Consider the following 15,951-nt stretch of genomic DNA (forward strand, 5'->3'; position numbering starts at 1 on the left):
AGCAATATACTGTTACTTTTCCTGGACTCTTCTGGTTGCGGGGATATATAGTGCTTGTAGGTTCATCAAGAACTCTAGGTACCCAGAGCCAGTAAAGGAGCTGCACCTTGCAGTGGGTTTTCATTTTATATCAGTTATACAGCAATTCATTTGGTGAAATATAAAGAGTCAAAAATAGGTATCAAGGATACCTTTGTATTTCCAAAATGGGCACGAGATAAGGTGTTGAGAAGCAGTGTTTATTTGCACATCTCTGAATTCTGGGGTCCCCATACTAGTATGTGAATTACAGGGCATTTCTCAAATAGATATCTTATTTACACACTGTCTTACATTTGGAAGGAAAAAATGTAGAGAAAGACAAGGGGCAGTAACACTTGTTCTTCTGTGTTCCCCCAGGTTTCCTGATACAAATGGTACCTCACTTGCGTGGGTTGGCCTAGTGCCCGCAACAGGAAACGCAACATGGACAAATCAAATTTTTACATTGAAATCTGACGTGTTATTTGGAAAGTGCCCAGCTGTGGATTTTGGCCTTTAGCTCAGCCGGCACCTAGGGAAACCTAGCAAACCTATACATTTTTTTAAACTAGAAACCTAGGGGAATTCAGAATTGGGTGACTTGTGGGGCTCTCACCAGGTTCTGTTACCCACAGTCCTTTCCAAATCTCAAAATGTGGCCAAAAAATACTTTTTCGTCACATTTTGGTGACAGAAAGTTCTTTAATCTGAGAGGAGCCACACATTTCCTTCCACCCAGCATTCCCCCAAGTCTCGGGATAAAAATGGTACCTCACATGTGTGGGTAGGCCTAGTGTCTGCGACGGAGAGTGCCCCAAAATACAATCTGGACACATCACATTTTCCCACAGAAAACAGACCTGTTTTTTGCAAAGTGCCTAGCTGTGGATTTTGGCCTGTAGCTCAGCCGGCACCTAGGGAAACTACCAAACCTGTGCAATTTTGAAAACTAGGCACCTAAGATGTGGTGACTTGTGGGGCTCTCACCAGGTTCTGCTACCCAGAATCCTTTGTGTTAGACCTGACAGCCTTAGGGTGGTCACCCCTAACTTTTTACCTGCCTCCCTCCACTTTTTGGACACTGTTTTTTGCTGGTTTTAGGACTCTGCGCACTTTAAGTGCATATGCTCTCTCCCTGAAAACATGGTGACATTGGTTCCTACCCAATTGATGTATTTAATCTACTTGTAAGTCCCCAGTAAAGTGAACTACATGTGCCCAGGGACTGTAGATTAAATGCTACTAGTGGGCCTGCAGCACTGATTGTGCCGCCCACATAAGTAGCCCCTTAATTACGCCTCAGGCCTGCCATTGCAAGGCCTGTGTGTGCAGTTTCACTGCCAATTCGACTTTACATTTAAATGTACTTGCCAAACCTTATACTCCCCCTTTTGTACATATAACTCACCCCTGAGGTAGGCCCCAGTTAACCCCTAAGGCAGGGTGCTATATAGATAAAAGGCAGGCCATATACCTGTGTAGTTTGTATGTCATGGTAATGTAGAACTCATAAATTCATTTTACACTGCTGTGAGGCCTACTCCTTTAATAGGCTAACATTAGGGCTACCCTCACATACTGTTTAAGTGGTAGATTCTGATCTGAAAGGAGTAACAAGGTCATTTTTAGTATGGCCAGAATGGCAATACAAAATCCTGCTGACTGGTGAAGTTGGATTTAATATTACTATTTTAGAAATTCCACTTTTAGAAAGTGGGCATTTCTCTGCACTTAAATCCTTCTGTGCCTTACAATCCACGTCTGGCTGGGTTACTTGACAGCTCCCTTGTGCATTTCACTCAGACAACCCGAAACACAGGATGCTCGGTCGCACCTGCACACATCTGCATACTGAATGGGTCTTCCTGGGCTGGGAGGGTGGAGGGCCTGCCACTTACATTTGAAAGGACAGTGGCCTGCCCTCACACAATGGACTGCCAAACCCCCTACTGGCACCCTGGCACACAGGATGGAACTGAAAGGGGACCTGGTGCACTTCTAATCCACTCTTTCAAGTCTCCCCCACTTCAAAGGCACATTTAGGTATTTAAACAGGGCCTTTGACCCTACCAACTCAAGACACTTCTGGACAAGATACCACTGGTGAAGAAACTATGAACCTGCAACCAGCCAAGAGGAACTGCCTGGCTGACCAAAAGACTCACCTTACTGCTTTTCTGCAAAGGACTGCTGCCCTGCTGTTCCCCTGTGGCCTTGCGGCCCTCTGGCTCTGCTGAGAAGTGCTCTGAGGGCTTCGATAGGGCTTACCTCCTGTTCCTTGAAGTCTCAGGACCAAAAAGACTTCATCCTGTAAAGAACTCCTTGTGCAGTGAAAATTCGATGCACAGCCTGCCAGAAATGATGCACAGCCTGCATCGTGGTGAGAAAATCACTGCACGCCCAACCGGAACTACGCAGCCCACTTCCCCGAGAAGAGATTGATGCAGCGCCAGCGTTGCGACCGGAACTTTGACGCATGACCCATTGGATCAACACATAGCCGAGCCAGAACAACTCAGCCTGACTTCCTGCGAGAAGAATCGACGCAGCGTCTGCCGTGCAACAGAAATTTCCTTACATTGCCCACCGGATCGACACAGCTCCTGTTGACTTCGTCCTGCACGCCCAGGATGTCTCTGCATCGTCCCTGGGGCGTCCAGATACCCCCCAACCCGAAGAGGATCCAAGTCTTCACAACAGAAATCAACGCAAGGCCCTGTCAGTCAGGGGAGCCAGGCAGTTCCCTGAGTGCGTGGAAAAATATTGACGCATCGTCTGTGCGCGCCTGGAGAAACCAGCGCACACCTCCCCGTTTTCCATGCATCTCTTCCTCTACAGCCCCTTGCGGATAATTAAGACGCAAACCAGGTACTTTGTGCTTGCAAGAGACACTTATTGTTTTTTTTAAACTTAAGACTCTTTTTATCATTCTCTAAGGTGAAATTTCAACATGTACTTATCAAATCTTGACCTGCATTTAACCAGATAGATATTCTATATTTTTCTAAACACTGTGTGGTGTATTTTTGTGCTGAAACCGACGCACACCTCCCCTATATTTTTCTAAACACTGTGTGGTGTTATACTGCATGATTTATTGTACAAATACTTTACACATTGCCTTTTAAGTTAAGCCTGACTGCTCAGTGCCAAGCTGCCAGAAGGGTGGGCACAGGATAATTTGGATTGTGTTTGACTTACCCTGACTAGAGTGAGGGTCCTTGCTTGGACAGGGGGTAACCTGACTGGCAACCAAATACCCCATTTCTAACACTTTGCAACCCTTAAAATTTGGCAAAAAAACTGTTTTTCCTCACATTTCAGTAATGGAAAGTTCTGGAATCTGAGAGGAGCCACAAATTTCCTTCTACCCAGCATTTCCCCCAGGCGTCCCAATTAAAAATGGTACCTCACTTGTGCGGGTAGGCCTAGTGCCTGCAGCAGGAAATGCCCCAAAATACTACATAGACACATCAAAATGATCAAATACAAAACTACCTTTTTGCGGGGACACCTGCGTTTTTGGTCCAGGGCTCAGCAGCCATCTAGGGAAACCTACCAAAACCAGACATTTCTGAAAACTAGGCACCCGAGGGAGTCCAGGGAGGTGTGACTTGCGTGGATCCCCCAATGTCTTCTTACCCAGAATCCTCAGCAAACCTCAAATGTAGCTAAAAAATCACATTTGCCCTACATTTCTATGTGGGATCACTGCACCGGCACCTACCACCCAACATGCCCCTCAGTTTTCCGATAAAAATGAGACCTCACTTGTGTAGGTGGGCCAAGTGCCTTAACAGGGAAGAGCCAAAAACCGGTTGAAAATGAGGGGGAACTAAAGAGGGTCCAAAAGGGCAGTTTAAAAAAAAAAAAGTTTTTAGGCTGACAAGTGGGGCAGAATTGTTATTGGTATAGATGCGACAATGCTGGGTGGTACGAACTTTGTGGATTCCTGCAGGCTCCGGAAGGTTCATCACAAAAATTTGTGATTTCAAGCAAATTTGAAGGTTTGCAGGTCATTGTGGGTAAGAAAATGGTGCGGGTGCATGTGAAGCACACCTCCATGGACTCACCCAGATATTTAGTTTTCAGATGTGTCTAGATCTCGTAGATTTTTCTAGATGGCAGCGTCTCAAAGTCCAAAAGGTGCAGCCCTCACCATTCCAAGTGGGATGAATTTGAGAGTTAGACAAGCTCTCATGGCCCAAATGTAAAACCAAAACCCAAAATAATCAAAAGTCCTCTTCCTTGCCATGGATTAAGATGTTTTAGTGTGCTGAGGGAGAGGTGGAAGACTGTTACCCCCTTCAGTTGGTAGCCACCACCCCACTATTTCTTTTTTTAATTCTCTGGCATCTAGTAGGCTTTCTGCCCCCCAGGGAGTGGATCAGGGGTAATTGCCCCATCTGCCCACTGGTGGACAGAACAACTTTGTCCTCATTCATTTGGGGTGAGGGTATGGCCATACCTCCACCCTCTTTTTTTTTTTTTAAATCCGCTCTCCTTATAAACATAATAAATAAACAATGAGACACCATGGATTTTTTTTTTTTTTATCCCTTCACCGCCCTCTCCCCTGGGGGCACATTGGTCTAATTAATAGAGGCCGATCTGCCCCTGGGAGGGCAGAAATGGCCTTAGAAAAAATGCTCCCCCTTGGGGAGCGACTCTTGCCAAAGGAGTCGCTCCTCTTATGCCAATAAAAAAAAAAATCTCTGGTGTCTAGTTGCTTCTGCCCCCCAGATCGGCCTAATTAATATAGGTCGATCTGCCCCCGCGGGGGCAGAAAAGGCCTAATAATAGAATTGCTCCCTAGGGCGCGACCCTTGCATAAGGGGCCGCTCTCCTTATAAACATAATAAAAATTAAAAAAAACACATCCCTGGTGTCTTATGGCTTCTGCTCCCCAGGGGGCAGATCGACCTAATTAATATAGGCCGATCTGCCCCCGGGGGGGGGCAGAAATGGCCTTAGATAAAATGCCTCCCCTTGGGGAGCGACCCTTGCCAAAGGGGTCACTCCCCTTATGCTAATAACCAACACAAACATAAACACAAAATCCTTGGTGTCTAGTGGGCATTTCTGCAGCCCGATCGCTTCACGATCGGGTTGGAGAAATGCTCAGAAAGGCCTTTCCTTTCCTTTGATGCCTCTCCTGCACCCAGAATGTGACCGGAAGAGAAATGCATTTGCGTTTCTCTTCCGATCCGCGTGGGGGTGACCTCTGATGAGGTCAGCACGCAATCGCGTGCTGATGTCCATAGACGTCACTGGGGGGGATGGGCAGGGGTGGAAGGGGAAGCGATTCCCTTTCCAGTTCTGCCCTGGGGGATTAGAGGGGAGGCCCTCGGGGGAGTGCAATCGCTTCCCCTGATGGCCGGTAGCAGGACATAATTGTTACATCCGTGGCGCCTCAGCTCCGTGCAACCGGACGTAACCATTACATCTGAGGTGGTTAAGGGGTTAAAACAGATAATTGCCAATATTTTAAAAACTGTATAACCTACGGATTTCAAACAAAGTATTATTGATATATGTGTGAAATACAAATCTATTGAAGTACTTACCTGCAACTTGACTCTTGTGGTTCTAGAAATAAATTAAGAAAATATATTTTTGCTATATAAGAAACATTGGTCTGGAGTTAAGTCATTGAGTGTGTGCTTCTTCTATTGTCTTTGTGTGTGTGTGTGTGTGTGTGTGTGTACAATAAATGGTTTGCACTACCCTCTGATAAACCTAACTGCTTGACCACACTACCACAGAAGAGAACATTAGTATTATCTACTTTAGCCTTTGTTAAGCCTCTGGGGAACCCCTCGACTCTGTGCACACTATATCTCATTTTGATATAGAATATACAGAGCCATCTTCCTACACTTTCCTTGAACGACATCACAACAGTGGTCAGCCATTTTAGTTATCCACCGTTGTGACATCACTGAAGTGATAAAGCAGATTCCAATCTGGTTATTCAGGCTAAAGGTTACCATGGGAAGCCATATACATCAGTAGGGTAAATGATCATACATGTGACACACATGATATCAGCCAAGGAAAGACAGACAATGACTTACATGATTTGCTGAATACAGTAAAAGATTTTTTTAAATGGGGTGCATTTACAAAAATGTATCTGTACAAAAATATTGGAATTAATCCAAAGAGTTTACAATTATCTTTGCTTAGTAAACATTGTAGGCAAAATCTCTCAGTGAAATAAATGCATAACATCAACATTAGTTCTGTCTGGGTTGTAGCAGTTTATCCAATTTGTGTTTCGAATAAATTACCCTTTTCTTTATGATCTTGAATTTACTGTATTTGCTTTTCATGTTTATCTCTTCTCAGATAATAAAACTCTCAGCTGTGCCTGTAGGTCTGGTGGGCCTTGTAACTCTCCGAATATATGCAGCAAACCAAGAGCACTTAGGAGAAAGTCACCTATTGACGCCAAGTCAGGTAAAACACAATAGATTTCTTGACGGACAGAATGATAAAGGCTCTATACAACAAGAAGTGTATGTGTGTTGTTTAGAGTGTTTGTGTGTGGAGCATTACACTCTAACCAATCCTTACCCTATTCTGTCTCACCAAAGAGATATTAAAGCTAACCTTGTCTTCTTTCAGCCAGGCAGCTTCAAAATACACAGACACTAAAACCTCATGAGTGTATGACACGTTCCTCACCCCTCCACCCCCTTCTGTGTTCGTTTTTTTTGTTTGAACTGAAGGTTTCAAATAATTCCAGTCGCGGGTCATTTTTAGTATTATGTCAGACACAGGCTGTCAGTCCTGCCTAGGATCGGTTGCCCTCAGTCCCTCTTGCAGTATTTTTCGCTCTGAAGAAGGATACTCCTTTGGTAAACCCTTCTCATTGCTTGCACACCAGTGGAGGTAAGTGAATTAGCTGACAATTATCAAACTTTCAATAAAGGCCTACTGTTACTGGACTGCAAATAATTTCTGTGACCCTTCTACTGAAGATGACTCTGAAGTGCAGAGTTGGGCTTCACACCATTTTGATTCCTAAGGGCGTGTGTTCGACCATACATGGGGCGTAGTCTGTCTGTGTAGTAGTCTGACTGGAAGGGTCATAGCTTTGCACTACTGTTAAATTCAGGAAAGCCACCACACTCCAAATCTGCCTTTCTACCCTGAAACCCATTCAGAATGGTACTGTACCTGGAAACAAACATCCGGCTTACAGCTTGTGGGAGGTATCTGAAAATGCAGGTTCTTACGGGTGTAATAGGAACACAGAGTTGAGGGTGCGTTAGAATGAGTGGTGATTACTTGATACAGTCTTGTATCAATGGTCAGAAGGCTATGTTCTGACTAAGGGGTTTCAGACAACATTGTAGTGTTTCACAGTTTACCCCATTAAGACATGGAGTAAGGTCTTAGACCATATGTACCCTTCTGCTGCACATTCCAGGGAGCATTGGTTCTTGAAAGAGTTGTTCCCTGCAGCTGTAACTGTACTGACACTGTAAGTCATGAGTGTGAGTGCATTCTCAACTGAGCATCGGACTCCCTTAATATGCTTATCGGTTTCAGAAGCAGGACTTTAATGAATCCTCCTGATCTCTGAGGCAGGGTATGGAACGTGCAGAGCAGGCAAGGCATTTGGTTCCACACAAATCCAGGTTTAGTCTGTGGGATGCTTTTAGGCCTTGAATATCCGTGGGACTTAAGTGAGCCTGACCCCCTCTTGCATTCCTGCTTTGCCTTGCCCTGAGATATTTAGCTGATCTCTTCAACTTCTCTGGCATGGGTAGAACCAGGCCACAGTCATCCCCTACAAGAATTTTGGCTTCATTTCTGGAGTTTATGTATTTGGTTGTGAAAAGTTTTTTTTCAGGAACTTTTCACAAAACCTTGGTGAACTATTCCCAAGATTGTTTTTCATCATTGTGACAAGCTCTGGGCAAGTCTTCAGTCAGTAGTGCCTCTTCTCCAAGATAGATGCATTAGAGCTGGTCTTGCCTTTCAAGTTTTAGAAACAATGTCTAGGTCACTTTGAACTTTTTCTTCTTATTGTGGCTGTGGCATAAGCCACGCTGTTCTGCACTGGTTGGTAGAAAGATACTGCCCAGTGAAACTTCCTCCATCTACTCGCAGCTGCTGACACACTCCTTGGTAAATTGTCGGAGTTCAAGCTCAAACCTGAGCTCTCCTACTGTGTTGCTTTTCAATTAGTGATAAATGCTGGAACCGGGTCAGCACGACTCCTGCTCTGCATGACAACTGTAGGTCTGATGCTCAGTTTTTGTAACCCTATTGAAGAGCATTAGTTGACTCTCCCTACTGTAGGTATTCATGCTTTTAAAGATGCTTTGAGTTTAGCGGTGGAGCTGGGTGTTGGTGTAAATTGAAGTTACTCTCTGCAGTCTCACACCAGCAGTCATTAGTCTCCTTCCTGCGGGCAAAGTCAACTCTGTCAAGCATCACTTACCAGCGGTTACGTTAAGGCAAATACGCTACTATTCCCACATTAGAATGTCTTGTCACGTAAATAAGAGTTTCGTCATCATTCAAATTACTGTACCAATTCAGATTATGCGACTGTGGTGCACTGAGAATGGGGACTGACTGCTCGTCTTTGTTCGCTGATGGGCTTCCTCTTCTGCAGCTCTCTGATCAAGCCCAGGGCCGAGGAACGGTCAGGGGTGCCCTTATTACACTTAACGTCTGGCGTAATGCTGCCAGGAACTGCCACTTCGTGCGCTGCTCCGAGGTTCCGAAATCCAGTGTCAGGCAATTTTCAAATGCTAACTTCAGTTTGCTGTGCGGCCGCGATCAGAACTGGGTAAAGTAGCCCCCGCACACGGAATCTGCAAGAATGCAGGCAGTGAACGACTTAACGACCTGCCACAGTGACTTGTCTGTGCTCCCTTGCCCCCGATTCAGGGCCTACCACCTCCATCCAGCCTTGTCCCTGGAAACACCGACCTGCCACTGCACCTCGAGTTCTGCACACAGCAGTGCACCCAGTGGCGCATCAAAGAGCCCCGCCAGGTGGTGGGGAGCGTGCGATGGGGGTTGAGCTCCAGGGGGTCCCCTCATCACACACGCTACTCTACCCTGTGAGCTCCTGAGTCTGGAGTGGCCCCCCTCAAGTTTTGTTACGTCACTGACTGCATGCAGCGCCCACAGCTGCCATCCCGTCTCTGGTAAAGAGCAAGACATCAGCCTGAGCAGGCCGTCAGGTTGTGGGGCGGGCGTAGAGGTCGGGGTGGGTATCACCTTCTTGGTAGCATCAGTCCAGTCTAGTTTGCAGGGGACGAACGTACCTGTGACGTGAAGCACCCACCACAGCCCTCAACTGGTGTTCCCAATCCTATGGAGGACATTGGGCGTTTATTGTTCCCCTTCCAATCCCGTTTTTGTTTTTGTAAAAGGTACCTGCAGAAAGGCAGACTGGCCCAGCAACGAATTTGAAATGCTGACTCAGAAAAAATACGAAAAATACATGAATTATCTACTCATTTACGGTGCCTTGACATGTTTTTTTGTTCAGATTACTGGGGGAAAATGGGTGGTTTGTATATGTGAAGTCTGTAAAAATATATCGCAGGGTTGCAGATATCGTTTTTAGGCATTGCATCAAAATTAAAGGATTTAATAAAGTTTTTTACGTGTAAAATGTCTGTCTGTTTCATAAGTAATGTGTGTCCTGTGCCGAGTTCATAATTGTTGAATGGGCTGTATTAATTGTGAAGTATGCACAATAGATTTGCCTTATTTTGTAATGAAACTGTAGGAACTTTTTCAGATTTCTAAGAATGGGCATCGGATTAAAAAATGCAGCTCTGAATTTTATGTTAGCACCACTTACATACTGATCTGTGAAGCCCATGCCTTAAAAGAGAAAAACAAACTATGTGCCCCAGAATGCAAAGTGTTTTTGGCAAACAATGTCAGGCTAGCAGCTACCATAGATAACATTGGATCAACTTGGCAGCTCCTCTTTGACGGTAGGACGCGCTGACAAGGTGGACTTTGCATTAATTTCAAGGCAGGCTGAGCAGGTTTCAAAGCGTGTTCCTTGGAGAGCAGAATTGTTACCTAAAGCTTGTCATAGGTGGCCCATCTCACTATATGGACGTCTGTTTCAAGGAGGTCTGTGGCATTGACAACTCCTTAGATCAGATTTGAGGAGATAATGTGTTTGAAAGATTTGATGACCTAACATCATTTATGAAACCTCAAGGTTACAAGTTTCATATCTAGCAGGGCCTACTCAGTCTTTTATCTGTCAGAGGTTAAGCAAAACAATTAATTTCGAGTATGCAGTGACTGATGTGTTGTATGTTATTATACTTAAGAACTAGGTTATTTAGGAGTACTAGAATTGTAGAACCTCCTATATGGAACTCTGTAATAGAATGTAGAATGTGGGAATGGAAGGGTTAGGTGATTAAGACTAGAGGAGACTTGGAAGAAGGAGTACTGTGCTACTGGTGAATAAAGACAGCCTATTTCTACTACACAACTGGGTGGACTGGATCATTACACAATGCCACTGAAAAATATATGACACGGTCTTCAGGATGCATTTAACAATTTGCTATGTTCTGTGATTGTAGTCCTCGATCACTTCTTTTGTGTGAAAATACAAAATTACTTGCACAAAGAGGGCTTTTACTAATATTTCTCCACTTACATGGGCAGCTTTGTTCTGCTCACAATGAAGTACCTCTCTAAGTGTCACACATATGGGATGGCAGTGTCGCTCATAGATACTCAGAAAGCAGGAAAATATCACAAACTATCAAACGGAAAAATTGGCAGCTATGTAAAGTGATGCCATTCCATTCTTTGTCAGCATCCCTTCAGTAAGCACAAAGAGAAAATACGTGGGATGCAGTGAGCCAGGAGAGGCAAACGAGAGCGGGTCCTAGTTGCTGTGATTAAACAATTCAGATGTAATCTTTTATCTGCCAAAGTGCTGCCAAAGTGTGAGCTGTAACAATGATTCCCCATGATTCATGATGAGAAAGGGGTTTAAGGACTAGTAGTGCAAGAGGAACTAGCACAAGTAACTGGTACTCTTTAGGGTCGAACCTGCGTCGCATGCGTTTCGCTTGCGAGACGCTTTAGGAGTTAGAAAAGGGCTCGGAGCCCCGTTCACGTCATGTCAATGTCTTTCATTGGTTGGTGGGCTGCCTGTTAAACTCTGCTTACTTTAATTAGTGGAAGGCACGCATACGTCATTCCTTTTCCTGTGGTTAGCCCTCCTTGAGCGCAGCAACCAAGTACTGAAAACATGTGAAGCTCGCTGTTTTCCATCCGGTTTGTGGACTACTTTTTATCTCTTGTTCACAGCGCAATCTCTCTTGGCAGAAGTCGAGCGCTTTGCATAACATCGACCCTGTCACATAGTTAATTGCACTTTTGCCGGCTACGTAGATAAGTGCACTTTTGCCGATAGGTTTCATTACGAGTGAACAGTAGGAGCGCGATTGTGCTGTTTTTTTTCCATTCAGTGTGGCAAGAAAAATCTGGTTGGGAGTTTACAACTGCTAATAGCTGTAACTCGGAGAAATGCAAGACCATAGTGCATTGCAAATGCTTGTTATTTCATGCAGTAGCACTTGAAATCATTTTGTTTTTGATTTTTATGTGTTCATACTTGTATTTGATACCTAACCAGTTTTTATGGTGTTTTATTTCAGCTTTCCATTTATAGGGCGCCCCCACAGCAGTCAAAATATATTGAAGAACAGCCTGGCACTCTGCAGTTAACATTATCAATTGTACGAAACACAATCCACCCTTACGCTGCGTTGTTCAAGGTAAAGTAAACGAAAATTAAAGTAAAGCTTTGGCTTTAGTTACCACTAAAACAAGTTTCCTAATAATTATCCAAAGTAATTTGGAAAACTAGCTCCACCCAGCTTCCCATAACTCACACTTTGGCGCAGATGAAAAGAAAATGGGGAACAGACTGGTATCCACCTTTTGGTCAGATTGCCAGTTGCATGAAGCCACACATTCGGACTCCATAAAGCATTATTCAGTGTAAAAGTCATTTCCTATGAGTCAAATATATATATATTTTTTTATATGTTTTTTTTTACACTAAGCTGCCTGTTTATTTCCTTTTTATCTTAGAGGGAGTTTCCCAAGCTTCATGGCATCAAAGCAAATGGTAAATAACAAATACATGCATATTTACATATATAGAAGGGCTTTGGGCCATCCCTCAGCATCCTTTATTCTTTTCAGCTGTCATACACATTTAGCTCCCGCCCACCATAACATACGGCATGGGGCAATGGGTGATCCCACACTGGCTGAGAGTGGCTGCATTTTACCTGACCCTGGATGCACACTATGCTGGCCAATACTTAACTTTGACAGTGCTTCTTTCTTTCTATTCTTTATCCTTTGTTTAAGTTACCTTCTGTCTCTAAACCGTATCATCAGGTTACTGTAATCCAACCGACTAGTGCCTTTTAAGTGCTCCATTAAGAATTATATTTTCTAAATTATATTTTACTTTTTACATTTTTGGACTTACGCTAGCCAGTTTTCCAAGACCAGACCTATAGGCTTTCCTGTTACTTATTTCAATGCCTATAAACTACAAAACTGTTATATGCCCTGGCCAGCGCACAAAGCCATTTTGGTGGCCATTGTGTCACAGACCTGCATGGAAAATGAGCTGGCAAATGAGCCTCTCCTCACACATTAATATACCATTAACTGTTGGGTTTTATGTAAAGTGCATAACAGACCATTTATTAACCGTTTTACATTTTATGTGGGTCTAATGCTTTCTAAGTATAACGTGCACTTAGACATCAGTGATAATATTTCAGATATTTTTATATTTGTGCTATGTAGTTGAATTGCAGAAATGTTGGGTGGCTTACCTACTAGATCGGAACATCCACGTTTATGTGTTGATGACTGTGATGAACAGCAGAGATAATAGTCATATGCAGGTTGCATATTAAATATCCAATAGTAAAAATATTGTCTGCAACACTTCTTAATTCTTCCTGAGGACTACCCTAAATTAGATAGTGGCTTTTTTAGTGTCAATATACTGACAGTGAAAAAAATTATTAGGGGGTCCGATATGATTTTCATACTAGGCTAGGGAACTTACTGAGAGTTCAGCGCACATGGTTTCTCCCACAGATGTGGTGGAATATCCTGTCTGCCAAACTCACAACTCTACTCTGTTTAGAGTCAGGCGAACTGTCCTATTTCTGCCGACTCAGCCTCAACTTGCTCTGCCTGTAGAAACCTTGGATGGAAGGCCCCCACAGACATCAAGGGCATCGGTCTTAGTACCCTAGAACATCCGCCCTGTAAAGGGTGGGCATTGTGACACACAGTTTTCTCTTCGGGACCACCAGAGAAGGCCTGCTGGTCCTTAACAGGAAAGCTAAAAAATTACCCGCATATGCTGAGAGAAAACTCCTAGCACCGAGGGACGTTTGCTTTTCATTTTGTAAATATAAAGTCCTGCTTTAGGAGTTTGCTTTTTGTAAAACAAAAATCTGTGTTGTGCAGGTGCGCGTAACATGGTGCCACAAAGCGAAATTTCAGAGGAGGATCATGGTGGTGACTTCTTTAGCTGAGATTTCTAGCTGTGGCGGACTGGAGTCGACATGGGCCGAGGAGTATATCCCTCCGCTGCCCTAAAGAAACGGAGTACATCCCGCCAAACTCTGTATGCCCAAAGTTGTTCTTTTTGGCATAATAATTGCTGCTCAATGTATCTTTGTCCTGATAACCATGATCTGAAGATTCCAGTCCTGCACAAAATACTCCCCTGATTACCCATCATTCTGCACCCTTTGCCATGTATATTCTATTAACTTGGGGTCACACCTGGAAGATTTACGAAGTCCCAAAGGCAATTACAACCTTTATGAAGGATTGGAAAACTGTCAGATGTTTCTCACCTCTTCCACTAAGTTATGTTCATGTGCAATTTGGATGCTTAGAATCAACAAACAAACCTGGCAGATAATTTCTTGTTTCTGCGGGTAATATAGAGAAAACCACACTGGAACTCTAAAAATCAAAACACACAAACATTGGTATTGCATCATGATTTAGAGTTTATTAGTTGCCTTTCTTTTACAAGTCGGTGTAAGAATTTTCATAATATTGAATACTTCAGGGATATTCTGCACCTGTAGGGTACTTCCAACTTTCTGGGGGGCTGTGTTGTCCGATATTGCAAATTGCAGACTCCTCTGAACTATCTGTGGCACAGCACTGTCTCCTGGGCCTGTTCCCTCAACCGAGATCCAAAAATCCACAACAAGATTTATTGATCTAGCATTACTGCTGGTTAAGAGGGTGGTGAAAGTTAGTTGAATGATGAAGAGTGACTGCCAACGTTGTGGGATACAATTATTTCACCCTTTACAGAACATGCCAAATAGCATGCCAGCCAAAGGCAACCTGTTTGAATGGGTGCCTTGATGCAAGTCTTGCTCAGTGATCCCAGGATCTGATTACTTTGACCTTTCTGACGCCTCACAGGCTGGATCCTGCTTGTCAGCACCCACGCACCAACTCTCACTGTTGTTGTGGTGGCATTCTCTTAAGCACTGCTGTACGGCGATGGTTCACAGAGAACATATGATAGCCAGTGTTTTGGGGTGATGAAATAATGATGGGGGGAGGGTTATGTTTGTTGTATAAACTACAGTTTTCTGTTTATTAACTGCAAATGCTAATATAGTTATACAAAAATAATGAGTACTTAAGAGATAATAATTAACATGAGTTTAAGAACTAAATACACCCCAACTGTTGTTCACCACACATTCATAACTAAGGTGATCATTCTCAGTTTGGCGGGCGGCAGAGGCCGCCCGCTAAACCCAACCCACCACCTGACTGCTAGTGCCACCAGGACACCGACGGCCCTATTCCAAGTTCATTACAGGGCCGGCAGGCAGAAACATGTGGTGGTGCAGCAGCAGTGAAATACGCGTCGGGGCTATGCATGTGGACCCATGCACTGCCCATGCTCCAGGCACCCCCATTCCGCAAGCTTTTCCACAGCGGTGTAAACCACTGTCGAAAGGCTGGCAGATGGGGACTCGTAATCCTGCAAGCAGCCCTGCCCTAGTGGATTACAACTGCCAGGACGGCCAGGCTTCATGCTGACTGCAGCCTAGCAGCCTAGCAGTGTCGGCAGTTGGACCGCAGCGGATCAGCCTCGGTCAGAATAGGGCGGATCGGACTGCCACTACCGCGGCGGTCCGATAACCACCGCAAGTTTGGCGGTCTAAAGACCGCCTGACTCGGAATGACCCCCTAAGCACCCAATTGCCTCTCTGCATTCTATATTATAGTTGCTGAATCATATGAAACTTCCTGCATACCTTTATGCCAGAGTTCCAAATCGAATTCTTTCTTCACTGCATCTCTACAGCTACCAGTGTGCCTGTCACCTGCCAATTAACATGATTTTCCCACCTTTTCCACTTTAAGGGGTCTATGGAGCATTAGGGGCTAATGCACTCAGATCATGCATTTTGCAACAAAGGTTCGAAAGCAGTGGTTCTATTTGTTAGGAAGCATGTGCAAGCCACAATTCGGGTTAATTTGGATTCTGGCATTACAGAACTTCTATAAGATCATCCTGGAAGTAGACCACAGGACCAGCAAATATACAGAGAATGCAGAAATTCATTTCAGCAATGTGCCCTGAGCTAGAAAAATGTGCGAGTATTTACAGCATCTGTTAACTTACAAATGAAGCTGTAGACCTCACCTTAATTTAGGTCAAGGCGCTTAGGTCTAGCAGTCTTATGCTACAAAGCAAACTCACCAAAATCATGGACCATGTTATCATATATCACAGACTGTAATACATAACAATATCAAACCTATATTAAAGCATGTTCACATGACACCTGCTTGTACTGAAGGGGTCGGAAGCCC

The 15,951-nt window shown here is 44.2% G+C and overlaps 1 protein-coding gene across 1 annotated transcript in view; it reads left to right on the forward strand.

Annotated features, from left to right (window-relative positions):
* The window catches only part of APOOL (apolipoprotein O like), a 274,241-nt gene that overhangs the window by 43,462 nt on the left and 214,828 nt on the right, over nt 1-15,951 (forward strand). Inside the window, exons 2-3 of the mRNA XM_069212627.1 lie at nt 6,373-6,483; nt 11,703-11,822. Of these exons, the coding sequence (XP_069068728.1) occupies nt 6,373-6,483; nt 11,703-11,822 (231 nt within the window). The remainder of the gene's footprint in view (nt 1-6,372; nt 6,484-11,702; nt 11,823-15,951) is intronic.

This window comes from Pleurodeles waltl, chromosome 2_1 (assembly GCF_031143425.1).
Source record: "Pleurodeles waltl isolate 20211129_DDA chromosome 2_1, aPleWal1.hap1.20221129, whole genome shotgun sequence".
Taxonomy (NCBI): domain Eukaryota; kingdom Metazoa; phylum Chordata; class Amphibia; order Caudata; family Salamandridae; genus Pleurodeles; species Pleurodeles waltl.